The sequence below is a fragment of the Megascapheus bottae genome, chromosome 24 (assembly GCF_031878675.1).
Source record: "Megascapheus bottae isolate mThoBot1 chromosome 24, mThoBot2.hap1, whole genome shotgun sequence".
In the NCBI taxonomy this organism is placed as follows: Eukaryota; Metazoa; Chordata; class Mammalia; order Rodentia; family Geomyidae; genus Megascapheus; species Megascapheus bottae.
The window spans coordinates 2738786-2753752 of NC_143532.1; the positions used below are offsets into that span (position 1 = coordinate 2738786).

Here is a 14967-nt window from a genome sequence, read left to right on the forward strand (position 1 = left end):
CCTTATGTAGACTCACAGATGCAGTGACATGTACATACTAACAAATACACAGACCTGCCCACACACGACCACTGGCATCGGCGGACAACACGTGTGTGCGTGCGCGCACACGCGCACGCCCACACGCGCGTCTCTTCCCAAGAGCCTGGTGACAGTGTCTCCAAGTCTCTTGGTCTGCACGCCTAGGCCCCGGGGGGACCTGGGAGAGGGCCGGGACCAAGGACAGAGCTGACCTTTCAGAGCTGATTCCAGACGGGCAGCGAGCTGGATCTTAGAGCCATCAAGAAGAGCCACATTTAGAACTTTATTTATTGAACAAACCTGTTCTTTACTATTTAGTTCACTGTGAACCTGAATCACTGTAATTTTAAAGCCTGCCATGGAAAGTCTTCCGCGTTGGACCTGACTTACTCCACTGCATCACGCAGCTCCGAGCTGGTTACGCGCAGCACGGCCTTTCCCTTTGCACTGTGTGGAGAACATGGCCGCAGCATGTTCTCCCCTGTGCGGGCGGGGTGCACAGGCTCCGAGGGGAATCCGCGCTCGCCTGCCTGCCGGTGTCTGGTGAGGTGGCCTGGGGCCTGGGCACCGCACCGCCCCACCAGGCGGAGCGGGGACAGCGGGCACAGCCTCCCAGGGTACCTTGCTGCGGGAGGTGGCACAGCACAGCTGTGCCTCAGTGCAGGGCTCCAGTGAGACGTCCGCCCGTCCTGGGAGCGGAGCCCGGGGAGGCGGCTCAGAGCTTGCTGTTCTTCTGGAACTGGGCCACCAGGCTCAGGACCTGCTCAGAAGCGCTGATGGTCTTGGAGCCCAGGTAGGCCATGCTGTTGGTGCTGGTCTCCTCCAGGAAGTAGCGGTAGTTGACCATGAGGCCGCAGGAGCTGGTGAGGCCCCTGGGGCTGCTGTCCGCCATCCAGTTGATGCGCCAGAGCACGGCGCCGTTCTGCAGGTGGAAGTTGGCCACGGGGTTCAGGGCGTAGCCGCGGTGCTTCTCGCCGTACAGGTACCAGGCGCACAGCCTCATGAGGGGAGCCTGCAGCGTGTGCACCAGCTTCTCCGACTTCACCCACTCATTGCTGCTCAGATAGACCTTGAGGGTCTCGTGAGCGGGGCCGCCTGTGACTTGGGCGATGTCCCTGGACTCGGAGTCTGTGAACAGTTCCTTCCTCCCATGCTCCTTTGCTTGTGGGCTCAGGAGCCCCAGAAGCCACTTGGTGAAGCCAGGGATGGGCGACAGGCTGGAAAACGCCCCCAGGTGAGGAAACTCCTTCTGTACAGCAGGGGGCGGGCAGAGGAGGAGGTAGGAAAACAAGTTCAGTGGAGGCAGTGCGGGGAGGGAGCCCTCTCCATTGGCCTCTCCTGCTGGGTAGCTGTGACATCTGGGGTGGGCTACTGTGTTTTTCTTTTTTCAGGGCTTTTTTTTTTTTTTTTTTTTTGCCAGTCCTGGGGCTTGAACTCAGGGCCTGAACGCTGTCCTTGGACTTTCTCAAGGCTAGAGATCTACCACTTGAGTCACAGCACCACTTCCGGCCTTTTCTATATATGTGGTACTGAGGAAAGGAACCCTGGTCTTCATGCGTGTTAGGCAAGCACCTTACCACTAGGCCACACACCCAGCCCTTTTAGGGCACATTTGTGAGGAATCTTGTACAAGCCTGGAGGCTCTGGAGTCCTGAGGAAGCCTTGAAAGTGGCGCCTCCACCCACACACAGTCTCACTGGCAGAACACAAGAGAGGCTGGGCGCATAGCTCAGAGCAGAGCTGGCCCCGTGTAAGTGGAGGTGCGATGGGCGTGGTTTCTTATCACAGACTGTATCTTCCCTCTGCACCCCCGCCCGCCTCTGCTCCAGAGCTAAGCCTGATGGAGGCTAATGTGTGTGTGGTGGCTGACTGCCCGGCCCCTGCCCTGCCAGAGGGGCAGGGGTGGGGTGGGAGGGGTAGAGGAGAGGCAAGGCTGTGTCACATGCTTTCATCATTACTGTTCAAGCTCTGTACAAATCTCGAGGATTATCTCTCCAAATCCAGCGATTTCAGGTTGTAAATGTAAGCTCACTGAGAAGAAAACCGCCACTCTCCAGCTCTCTGTCTTTGTTTTCTTTGTAAAGTGTTTTATATATACTGTGAACCTTTTCTGATCATTAACCATGCCCTCACTGGACGTGTAGGGAGGCTGTCAAGGCTTTGTGGAGGAGCAAAGCTCCATCACGGTTCCTGGGGGCTTCTGGCTCACAGCCGGGCTTAGGGAGACCAAGGTGGTTCCTAGAAATGGGCTCAGAAATAGCCTGGGGGCAGACAGCCTGCCCTGCCTTTCCTCACGTGTTCTCCTTTCTCCATCAGCAAAGAACAAGGAGTGGCTGGGCTTGACAGCTCACCCTGTCATCTAAGTTACCTCAGAGGCAAACTCAGGAGGATCATGGTTCAAAGGCAGCCTAAGCAAAAGTTCAAGAGACTTCATCTCTACCAACAAAAGCTGAGCTTCAAATGTAAATAGGGGGGAAAGCATGGCCCTATTAGAAAAACAATAAAAGCTAAGTGCCTGCTTAGCAAATGTAAGGCCCCTGCCTTCAAACTCCAGTACCATCAAAGTAAAACAAAACAAAAAGCAGAAAACCAAAAAGGAAATATGAAATTTGTATTAATCAGAACGGCATGCTACTACCTCTGGGGACAGCCTGCAGTAAGGAGGCCATTCCAACGGAACACAAGCTCTCCGACCGAAACAACGATGGTTTTAGCAATCCTCTAGGAAGGAAGAGCCTGCCACAGCCCCCAAGACTGCACCAGGGCCAGAACCGGCGATCCTGCGGGTTGGTTCTACTCACTGTGGCGCTCCTATCCCCCAGGAGGCACTTGGAGGAAGGAGTGAGGCCCTGAGGGGACTGGGGCATGCCAGTCACGGTACACAGGTGGCAAAGGAGCCACCATGTTACCTTCAAACCCTGGATCAGCCTTGGCACCTGCGGCCTGGCCACGCCCACAGGGACGGGGGTTGGAGGCCAGAGGCCCACAGGTGTGCACAGCCATCCTGGCGGGGATGGCTGTGAGGGAAGGGAGGTTATACTACGGCAAGGCTCCCTTACACCACACTGTGCTCGAGCCAACAAGGCGGCCGGGTTCCTGGTGCTCTCTCCTCCTGCCGTTGGCGCACCCCCCCTTCATGTGCTCCCCCCGTCAGTCGGGAGACCAATAGCACAGGCGCGAGGCTCAGCCTGGGCCGTGACGGGTGGAGGGCCCTCTGTGGTGCTCACCTGAAGCTCCTTGACCACCTGCTTTATGAGGAAGGCTCCCAGCTCCACGCCCTGCAGGCCCTGCTGGATCAGGCTGATGGAGTAGAAGATGGCCGCAGCAATCTTCTTTATGTCCTCTGTCTCTGATGGAGGGTGATCCTTCACGATGGCCTGGAAAACACAGACGGGGGGCCAAGGGCAGCTGGATGCACTCACTACGCATGGTAGTGTTCTCAGCAAGTGAGAACACTACCAAGTGCTGCTCTGCAAGCTAGAGGCGATGGTCCCACAGCATCGCTGTGCAAGCTGGAGGAGCAACTGGTGTCTCTCTTTGTCTTCTTCAGGCCTTCCTGCAAACGGTAGCGTATTCCATCTGTTCTTGCAACACTGGATGTACCACACAGAGCCTCTGTCAAGGCCAATTGGCTACACGTGATGTCATTTCTTTAGCTTTTCTTCAAAGGCCTGGTTTTCTGCCCTTTAGTCACTTTTACTCCTCTCTGAACTCGGTTTTTCAGACTTCTCAGCAGGCCATACCAGTCTGATAACATTTTTCTTTTTCAAAGTCTACCTGTGAAGGGCTTTTCTAAGTTCCTTTTGACTTCATGCCAATAACCTCATTTTTCCTAAATGGAAACACATCATTGCAGTGATACAGACACCACGCCACCTAAGAAATGACCTAGGCTGGAAAGTCACTTAGGAGAGGACAGATGTATGGCCCCCACATGGACTGTAGGGGTTTTCACCGGAATCCTCTGGAGGCCATTGTCCATGGTGGCACAGCGGGCACATGTGAAGACCAGACCTCACTGCCTGCAGCGACCTCTGAAGCCTGTGGGGCTGGTCAGGATGTGGGTGGTGGTCGAAGCCTTGCTCGTTCTACAATCATAACAAATGATTGATGCTCCCCTAAGCTGCAGCTCTCTTACGTCTACGATGAAGACACAGAATGTGGACTGAGGACACACAGCTTCTGCTCAGTCAGGACCAAGAATATTAAAAACAAGACGCATATCGTAATGTTGCTAATGGTCACCTTGATTTTTCTCAACAGCAAGTATAAACCCACCCCAATCCTTAAATACACGGCAACGATCCAGTATGTGTGCAACTGGACATTTCTATGAAGGGCAGCTGCAAGGCCGGCACAAGTGCCCAGCGGATTCTCAGGCTCTCCCCAGCCTAAGCACTCAGTGTCCAGTTCTCAGGTCTAGGCATCCGGTCTGCATGGAGACACACACTCAACACCCTCACAGAGGAACCCCAGTCCCAGGACAGGGCGTTGCCTGCTGGGTCCTCCACACGCCGAAACCAAGTTTCCTCCTGCTGTTGACAACACCTGCTCATTTGCCCAGACGTCCAGGTGAAGAAGGGGAGGGTCAGGGGCCCCCCTTGTGGTACCTTCTCACCCAGTCGTCTTCCCAATGGCCTATGCTGACCCCACACACCTGACTTGGTCCTCTTGCCCTGATCACAGAAAAACAGTTACCAGTGCCAAGAGACAAGCCACAGAATGAAAGAAAACCTTCACCAGCTAGCCAATGGATAATGGGTTAATGTGCAGAACACACAAAAGCTCAAAAGTAAATAACCCAATCAATGGGCAAATGAGCAGACAGATGTAAAACCTCATAGCGTGCTGTTGGAAGTCTAAATCAGTGCAATCACTATGGAAATCAACATGGAGATTCCCTAAAAATGTCACCTTATGACCCTGCCACACTACTCTGGGGATGTGAAGGGGTATAAATCAATATAAGAGAAACACTTGCATGCCCATGTTTATTTTAACAGCAGAATCAGCTAAGGTGCCCAACAACAGGTGGATGGAAAGACATGGCACACAGGTGCCACAGCACACGACTCAGCCAAGCAGAAAGGGAAACCCTATCATGTGCAGCTCAGGGAGCCCATGGGGGAAGCCCTTTGGGGCATTCTATTGACTCTACAGGGACCGACGGCAGAATGAACACCCTTGGGCGACGTCCGTGCCCTGCTGTGCTGCTGTGCACAGGATCCATACTGACTGCCAGGTGGCCCTTCACCAGTCAGCCTGGGGGGCACCCTCCCCTGACCCTGCAGCACTGGCCCACAGCAGGAACTTGGTGCCAAGTCTATCTTTGGATGACTCTCAAATGTTCTGTGCATGTGAGAGAGAGAGAGAAAAAGGGAGGGGGGAGGGAGAGAGGGAATGTGTGTATATGTACTGGGCTTTAAACTTAGGGCTTTGCACTCCTTGGCTTTTTAGCCCAAGACTAGTATTCTACTGCTTGAGCCACAGCTTCACTTGCTAAATCTCTCAGCCACGCGTGACACTTAACTAATAATGGACAGAAGAACCATGTGTCCAATCTTCTATCCATTCTTCCACAACCACTGTCTTCCACCTCACAGAAATGTCCTGTGACAACCTAAACCTGCCTCGATTCAAAGTTTACTCGGCCAGCGAATGTTTCCCTGCTTACCTGTCGGTATCTGGCACTTACACATTTGATGATTTTATTCATGCAATCACAAAGTCCACTAAAATTTAAAGCAATTTACTTACTTACTCTTGTGGTGGTCCTGGGGCTTTAACTCGGAGCCTGAGTGCTGTCCTTGAGCGTTTTTATGCTCAAGGCTAGCACTCTACTAATTGAGCCATAGCTCCACTTTTTGCTTTTTGGTGGTTAAGTGGCAATAAATCTCATGATCTTTTTGGCTTGGCTAGCTTCAAACTGTAATCCTCAGATTCCAGCCTCCTGAGCCGCTAGGATTACAGGACAAGCATGGCTGACTGGTGCTGTATTTTAAGAAGAAATGAGTGCACGTGCACATGCGTGTGCGTGCAGCACACAGACGCGCAGACGCACAGACAGGCAGACGTGCAGACACACACGCACGGCGGGCTGCCTATGCTGCGCTGAGGTGGCTGTCTTTAGGTACCTGGATGTTGCTGGTGATGTCGCTGGTCAACGCCACATGCAAAACAATCAGGGGATCCCCAGGGGTGGAGCAGTGAGAAGTGAAGTAACATCTCCTATATGGCCCCACACGGCGCTTCATATCCAACCAGTTTTTTACTGGATGCACGGCCTCAGACCTGAGAAAGAAATCATTGGGATAGAGAAAATACCTAAGTGTGCTCACCTAGCACACGTGAAGCCCTGGGTTCGACTCCTTGGTATCATATGCACAGAAAAAGCTAGAAGAGGCGCTGTGACTCAAGTGGTAGAGTGCTAGCCTTGAGAAAGCCCAAGGACAAGCCCCAGAGCTAGCAAAAGAAAGAAAAAAGAGATACCTAACTTACAAGTGAAGCAACAACTGCTCATTCCTATGCCTGTTACCCATTAAAGTCCAGCACACCTTTCAATACAGCTTTAACTGACTCACTAGAACTTTACTATTTTGGTGCTGGTCTTGGGATTGGAATTCAGGGCCTAGACTGTATCCCTGAGCTTATTTTGCTCAAGGCTAGCACTCTAGCACTCTACCACTTGAGTTACAACTTCATTTCTGGCTTGGTTAATTTATTAGAGAAAAGATTCTTACAGACTTTCCTGCCCAGGTTGGCTTTGAACTGTGATCCTCAGATCTCCGCCTCCTAAGAAGCTGGGATTATAGGTGTGGGCCTCTGGTGTCTGGCTCAAGTACACCTTTCAATATAGCTTTATCTCAGTTGGAGAATTCTAAGAAAAATACTTTTATTTTTGTGCTGGTCCTAGGGCTTGAACTTAGGGTCTGAGCACTATCCCTGAGCTGTTTTTGCTCAAGGCTAGCTAGCAATCTACCACTTGAGACAAAGCTCTACTTCCAGCATTTTTTGTTTGCATAGTTTACTGGACATAAGGCTTTCACATAATTCCCTGCCTAGGCTCAGCCCCCTAAAAAGCTAGGATTATAGGCGTGAGCCACTGATATTCAGCTGAAAAATACTTTCAAGTGAAACAGCATTGGTGAGAGAAGCTACAACTAAGGATATTTTACACAGAAATTGGCGCTCTTGTTTTAGGACACAAAGCTGCCCGGATGCTGTTGCTGGCTGCCCTGCTTGACTGTGGACATCTGTGGTGGGGACATGTGACACGGTCCCCACCGCCCATCCCCAGTCATGGCTCAGCGCAGGTCAGGGCCCTCGAGCCCTGGCTTCTGCGTGACGTGGACTGTGGTCAGCATGGGCATGCCTGTGGTATCCTGTATCCCAGAAATGCTGCAATTGTGTATACTCTAGTCCAGAGAGCCTTTCGCAACTGGCTAAGATAAATGATGTTTTGATTACGAACACAAACACTTGGTTTTGTACCACTCTGGCAGTGGGGCCTTGGGAAGCCACAAAGGGGCCTATTTAGTATAGGCAGACAGATGTAAGACGGAGCCTGGGTTACTACCAACCGACGAGTGTCCCTATGCTGCCCCCATGTGAGACAGCCATGCTGGGAATACATTTATACTATTCCACCTGAAATGCGTGGCCACTGGCTTCCGGTTCCAGAGACTGCAACCTGAATACTTACTCGCTGATCTTCTGAAGTACCTCACAGGGTGAGTGCCAGGTGACCCGTTCGAGGTTCAGGAAGCCTGAGGAAAACCACTCTGACAGCATGCCTTTCAGCACCCCATTCATCTCCTGTAAAGACCAAGGGGACACAAAGAGTCAGAAGACTGAAGACAGTCGGGCAGCTTGTTCTGAGGCCACCACGAAGCACTTACCTCAAACTCAACCTGGCTTTTACTCAGCCTTCTACTTGGACTTCACTGCTTCAGGCCACAGACACCTGAAGACTGAACTAAGCACCTACCTGTTGTTAAAATAACTAAATACATGAACTTCAGGTGACAATGACAGCTACAGCTGAGGAAAACACTAACACAGACCTGCAAGCCCCACGATGTTCTCGGGAATATTCTTGGTGTGGTAGACCATCTGTCCCATGTTTCTTAACGAAAGCGTCCAGTTCTATTTCACTGACTCAGAGGCCCACCTTCCTCATCCGACACCTCTGATGCTGGGGACACAGCTCCAGCGGCAGCGCCTTACCTGCTTTATAAAATACCAGTGCAGCTGACAAACAGTGGAGATTTGGTGAACTTTTTTCCTGAATTGGCCATCAGTTCTACTAAAGATCCATTTCCCCCGAAACCTTCCGCACAAGAACAGAGCAGGAGACAGGAGCCAGAGCAGACTGAGCTGTGTGGCGGAGCTGCGCAGGGCCACTGCTGCCGCGGGCCAGGGGTGCAAGGGCGCTTTCTGCTCCTAGTCTTGTCATCTAGCCAGACACACACACAGCTGTTCCCAGTGCCCCTGGGGGCAGCTGTGTGCAGATTGTGGTGAAGGAGCTGGTAGACAGAGAAGCTCTGCAGCCACTCTGGGGAACTTCACAAGACGCCACGGGCATGCCCTTTGGCCACTCTGGTCTTGGCTCTTTCCCTGGTGGGCTGCACCAAGCAGCCATCTCAGGCTTTTACCTTACTAATCATTTGCATCCAAGCCCCTGGGGGTCATGGCCCCATAGACTAGGTTCAGCCTGCAGACGTGTAGAAAAATATTTTTGAATCAAGTTGCCTGAGCCAAATACATTGTAAGATGAAGTGAGATGGTTTTTCCAGGAAGCACAATGAGACTGAAATCTGGGTCTACTGAGGACACTATAGAGCACAATTGGTCCTGGCTCCCCCCGATTCTGACCTGAGGAACGTCACTGTCAAATCACTGTTATTTGAGTCTCTATTACTTACAGAAAACTACACAGGAGGAGATTCTGACTACTGTTAGTCTTTGTATGAGATTCCTAAGATACAAAAGGTTATCACCTGTAAAGCTCAGCTTTATAATTACTGTAAAAACAGCACCATTTCACATTTAGTTCCTGTCAGGAGGTGCCTTAGCACCTGAGTGCAAGTCACAGCATGGGTTCGTGGCTCTAGGTTCTTGGAAGGCTGTCACATCTACCTTTCTACAGTGAGGTGCTGAGGCCAGCGCCTTGCTCTGGGTGAGCTCATGGTGGAGGGGGTCGGGGCACAAGCCATGTCCAGTCATTAGCTGCTGATGGAGCGCAAGGCTGGGAAGGATGGCAGGCCCCAGCTGTTTTAGAGGGACTCTGGACTCTGTAACCTTCCTTTCTTTATTAGGAAGCTCTGAGGGCAAAGTCCATTTCCGACTCATCTCTACAGCTCCATTTGCCCACTGTGCTACTAAAACACAACATGACACTGCAGTGCGGGGAGCTCAAAGCCTGGAAGGGAGTAGTGGTTAAGGACAAAGTTCACCATAGAAGTGACAGGTAACTAGACATGGAGAACCAGTGACTGGGGAGGAGCACAGAAGACACTGCTGGGGAATACAGAATGGCTCCGTAGGAAACTGCTTGTTTCACACATGACTACAATGGTTCTTCATAATTCTCCTGGGATCGCCTCACACTCTTGACAATGTGTTCACTTCAGGCCCCCAGAAAAACGTCAACATAGTTAAGTCTTCCTCCCCGAATCCTGGACCCTAGGTTAGGCCCTTCTGAACTGAGTGCTTAGGCACAACTGGCTGACTGCAGTGTGAGGTGTGTACTTATACAGTCACAGCAGGAAAACAGGAAATACGGGGTTCTGAGCAAACTGGCAAGGCCAAGGTCTGGCTGATGAGGCTTCACTAGTGCATCTGTCTATTCTGGGCTGCTGACAGCACAGCAGTGACATGTGATGCTGGACAGGAAAGCCTGGAATTTAGGTTAAGGGTGAGAAGTCACCGCTAGCTCCGACATCCACGACAGCTGTTCAGGCTGAACGACAGGCAAGAAGGGAAATACGCGGCTTGATGCTCCTTAATCCATGAACAGTGGGGGAGAAGGGCAGTTCTCTGCTCTCCACACTCGCATTCAGCCATCACTGAGCACAGTGCAGGCTGAGAAGTACAAGGGCTGAGACAGTGTGATGGTGAAGGCAGCCTTACTCTGCTCTGTGCTGTTAATTCTAGTTTTTTCTTTCTTTTTCACCAGCCCAGCCCACTTTTCTTTCTTTACAAAAGAAAGAACATGGCTTAGTTGTAAAATGCTCGCCTAGCATACATGAGGTCCTGGGTTTGATTCCTCATTACCACAGAAAAAGCCAGAAGTGACTCAATGGAAGAGTGCTAGCCTTGAGCAAAAGTAGCTGAGGGACAAGCCCAGGCCCTGAGTTTAAACCCCAGGACTGGCAGAAAGAAAGAGAGAGAGAGGGAGAGAGAGAGAGAGGGAGAGAGGGAGAGGGGGAGAGGGGGAGAGGGGGAGAGGGGGAGAGGGAGAGAGGGGGAGAGGGAGAGAGGGAGAGAGGAGAAACGAAGCCTTGCCTGATTTCAAACATCTGAGGAGATAAACCGCAGCCTGGCTCATTATCCCATTCTTACATCAATCATCACAACCCTTGGTTAGAGATCAAGATCTAGGCTAGCTGCACCCTCTGTTGTAGTTCACCAGGTACAAAGCTCCAATAAGATCCCCAAGGGCTGTGATGTAGCTCAGTGGCACAGTGCTTGCCTAGCATATGAAACGTCCTGGGTTCCATCCCGGGATTGGGCCTAAAAAGAAAAGATGACAACAACAAAGACCCCTGAGCACTCCTTGGAGATCAGGCTGACCTGTTCCCACCACCAACTGAATCTTGCTGCTAGCCTCAATTAACTCTAAAGGAAGCAGGGGAGCTAAGTGCTGGCAAAACTCAGATCTGCCTGGAAGCAGATTCCCTTCCCCACGCACCGGTCTATTGCTATACTTGGTTCCCTGGGAGAGGTGCAGTCAGCCTCAATATGGATGCATGGCTGCCACTTACTCTGGAGCCAGTGCTCCACCCAGGATTCAGTCACAAAGGTCAGTGACCAAAGCCACTGTGAGGACAGGCCCAGTACCAAGCCCAGGGGAGCCCCACGGGACCTAGCAAGCCCAAAGGTCAATCCGGGCCAGGTAGAAGCAGCCTGAAGAGTGGGGAGCATGCTCAGCATTCAAGGAAGCCCCCAGGGCTGGAGATCCTGCTTTTAAGCCTATGTCTCAAACTTCTGGGGGCTTCCTAAGGCTGAGTTCATAAAGGAAGATGTTCTGAAAGAAACTTTTGACCACAGATGCAAAATACCAATAAAGTACAAGAAACAATCAACATGGACTGCACACCAAACCTGTGGCTGTCCCTTGGAAGGGCAGATACTAGCCCGTGTGGACTCATGCTGCTCCGACAGGAAGGCCACTTGTGGTGAGTACAGGGCAGATCTGGGGAAACTGTACCTTCTGCTCATTTTTCCAGTGACCCTGAAGCTGCTCTAAAAAGTATCGTACACACTGTACACACCACATAATTCTGGCAACAGATTACAACACCAGAGCCCAGCTGATAATTCCTAAGGTGGAAAAAAAAAAAAAAAACTACCATTCTCAGAAAGACAGAAGTAACAGACTTTCTGGGGGGAATCGCTATTGGGCTTTGAACTCAGGGCCTCTGGACCTGAGTCTCCTGAGTACCTAGGGTTACAGGCATAAGACAGCGACAGGAACTTTTTTTTAATGCTATGCAACTACTGCAAAGCCATGAACAGCCCTGCCTTCTACAATGGATGCACTGGAAGATCAGGCCAGGATCCCAGGGGCTGAAACCAAAGAGCAACCAATTCTCAGCCTCTGTGGAGGGGCAAGGGTCAGACTGTCCTTACTCAACTCCCTCTATTTCTCATGACTTCGGGCCTATGTGCAAGTCTGCACATGTAGGGGAGCTATGTTGAAAAATGTCCAAGGACTCAGCACTTGTCAGCTCCAGACTTCCAGAGACCAGCTCCTCCCCCAAGGTCACAGCCAAGATGTCCCTATATTGTAGACTGTATGGTAACTAACCATGAGTATCTCTTATGAAGCTTTGCGAGAAGCCTCACGGCGACACAGAATTGAGAACAGAAGGGGAGGTTAGGAAGCCCTGAGGCTCACTCTAGCCACTGTGACCCTCTTGGCAGGGAAAGCCAAGGAACCCTTCTTTGCTTTTTTCCAAAGCTTGGGACCTTCCTGAACTCAGTAGGTCAAGGAACTCCCGGTTTCTCTCACCCCATGGCACCCAGGATTCTCTTCATGGCTTGTTCATTTTGCTATTCAGGAAATGTATGACTGGGCTGCCCTTTATCTGTCAATCAGGAGCAGGGCGCAGTGTGCGGAACCAGGCAAGATGAGCCCTGCAGACTGCACATCTGTGACTGATTGTGATTCACAGTCAAACAACTGGCGTTCTCAAAGTAACAGCATTATAAATGAACCTGCTAAGAAGGGAAATCAAGGCAGAGACACTGTCATCCCTGGGGTAAATCCTATTTCCTAACCACAGCCAATGTTTATGCATCTAAGGCTAAGGGCCAAGAAAGCTCTAAAGACACTGTTAGCTCACAGCATAACAGATAATCAGGGCAAGGAACCCCACAGCTGTGTTACAGGTGCCCTGCGGTCAGGGGCAAGTCAAACTACTTCAGGATTCATGTGAAAGTAAAATGTTACGCTACTTTTGAGAGTTCTTAAATGACTTAGCACATAGTCATTCAACTGCTCCTTTTCTTAAAGTGCATTAATGATGTTTTTAATGTTGCAAAAGTCTGCAACATTTACAGCACTTTCCATTCACAAGAAGGGCAGGTTCCTGTTGCTTCAATTTAGTTACTAACAGGACTGTCTGCAATGCTGGCCAATCTTCCAGGCCATACGAACTTAGATCTCAAAGCCTATTTGCATCGAACACGAACTCACTGTGCCAAGCACCTAACTGCTTCAAGAAGTGAACTCAAGCCAGGTATCCGTGGCTTAAGCAAAAAGGCCACACACGGACTTGCGACTCCCGCGGTGGAGTTTTCATCCTCGGGGAGAAAAGCCCGGTGAGGGCTGCGTTCGAATCCCGGCACTGTCAGGTCGGGCGTGTGTTAGACACGCAGGGTTGGAAGGCAGCGCGGGGAGGTGAAGCATGACTGTTTTTGGAAGGTGGCACCCTTTGATTCGGTCACTTGGGTGCGTTTCTGGGACTGCCCGTCCCCGGATCCCGGGTCCCGGGCACCCCGGGCGGCCCGGGCGGGGCCTTACCCGGACGTGCGGCCCCTCCACCAGCTTGAGCGCCTGCGCCTCCAGCAGGTCCGCGCGCAGCCGCACCAGGAAGCGCGCGCCGCCGTCCAGCTTGCCGATGAGGCGGAAGAGGCCGCGGTAGCGCGGCACCAGCGCGTGGCGCAGCCGGTCCTCGGCCTGCAGCAGCACGGCCGCCTCGCGCGGCTGCTGGCGCAGCTGGAGCAGCCCGGCGCTCTGCTCCGCCACCTGGCCGTGGTCCACGCCGAAGCCCTGCGCCAGGCGGGCCAGCAGCTCGGCCCGCGGGCCCAGCTCGGCCAGGCCGCCGTAGAAGCTCACGAAGTCGGCGCACTGCGCCTCGAAGGGCGCCGGCGTCTTCTCGCGCAGCTCGTAGGCCGGCGTCGGCGGCACGGCGCGGCGCAGCAGCTCCTCCATGGCCGCCGCTGCTGCCGGGGGCCCGCCGCACAGCCGGGGCCCCGGGGGCCGCGGCGGCCTCGCGGGGAAGCGCAGCGGGAGGAGGCGCCGCGCCGCCAGGCCTGGCCCGAGGCCTCTCATGGCGCCGGGCGACAGCTGCGCCGAGGGGAGAGCCCGGCGGCGCCGTGGTGCGGCGCGGCACTTCCGGTTCCGGCTTCCGGAGCGCGCCGGCGCTATTGGCTGAGGCTGGAGGACGGGCATGGCAGCGACCAATCAGAGGGGAGGGTCGCGGGAGGGGCGGGGCGGGCCCGGCGGGCCGGCCAGCGGCCAAGTGCTGCCAAAGGTCCCGGGGCCCGGCGCCGCGGCGCCCGCTCTGCGCGGCTGTCCTGACCCCCGAGGCTTCCTCCCCCCTCCCCCGGGCGTGCAGACCCGTGGGCTCTGGAGATCCGACCCAGGCCTCGGGCCGGGCAGGTGGGTGGGAGTGCGCTCCGCTCCCGCCCCAGCTCCCAGCCTGGCCCCCCTTCCCACGCTTAGGCCCTGACCGCCCCGGCTCGTGATCCCAAGTGGAACCGGCCGGACTGGGCGGACTGGGCGGACGGCGCCTCCACCTCACGCCAGTCGGAAGAGGGCTGGCGGGGATGCAGAAGTGGAACTTAGAAGGCAGATTCGCCCCAAAACTAGGGAGCGGAGGTGCGGCTCGAGTGTACCACGCCAGCCTTGAGCCAGAAAGCCGAGCGAGGGCCCAGGCCTGGCGGCCAGGCCCTCGTGTTGACGGGGGTCATCGTGGGGACAAGGTGACCCCAAGCTCGGGAGGACAGGAGGAGTCACAAACCAGGCCAGTGTGCCCGGGTACCCGCAGTATGTGAAGAGCTCCTACGAGTCACACGCAGAAGGCAACTCCATGGAAAACGGATGAAGACTCGGCACAGAGTCCAACGAAGGCACGTCGACGGCCACGCGTCACGTCTGCTCCATATAACTGAGGAAAGAGGGTGCGGGGACCCCTGCACCACGGAGGGGGCGCAGTCACTGAAGCAGCTCTTCGGAAATAATGCAGAAAGCGAATGCAGACCTGCCACCTGGCTGGAACATTTACCACTTACAGAACGCGCACCGAGACCTTCCTTGACTTGGCTCTCGGGTTCCCTCTGCAGGCAAAGACAGGCACCAGGCCGGGTTCTCCCCTGGATCTCGGCTTGTCAGTGCCCCCTTTTACCCCAGTCATTGGAGGGGGGGGGGTCAGACTTGTGGACTCCAGGAGGAGAGAACCATAAACGCATGCTATTTTACCGCCCCCCCCCCCACAA

At 53.6% G+C, this 14967-nt stretch overlaps 1 protein-coding gene across 1 annotated transcript; it reads right to left on the reverse strand.

Annotated features, from left to right (window-relative positions):
- Positions 1 to 300: 300 nt before the first annotated feature.
- Positions 301 to 13816, reverse strand: Mlycd (malonyl-CoA decarboxylase). The gene is made up of 5 exons (XM_090357217.1): positions 13271 to 13816; positions 7724 to 7836; positions 6156 to 6312; positions 3249 to 3398; positions 301 to 1270 (listed from the first exon to the last, which is right to left on the reverse strand). Exons 1-5 carry the CDS (start codon positions 13799 to 13801, stop codon positions 737 to 739), a joined length of 1485 nt encoding a protein of 494 aa, XP_090213343.1. The 5' UTR covers positions 13802 to 13816; the 3' UTR covers positions 301 to 736.
- Positions 13817 to 14967: the final 1151 nt, after the last annotated feature.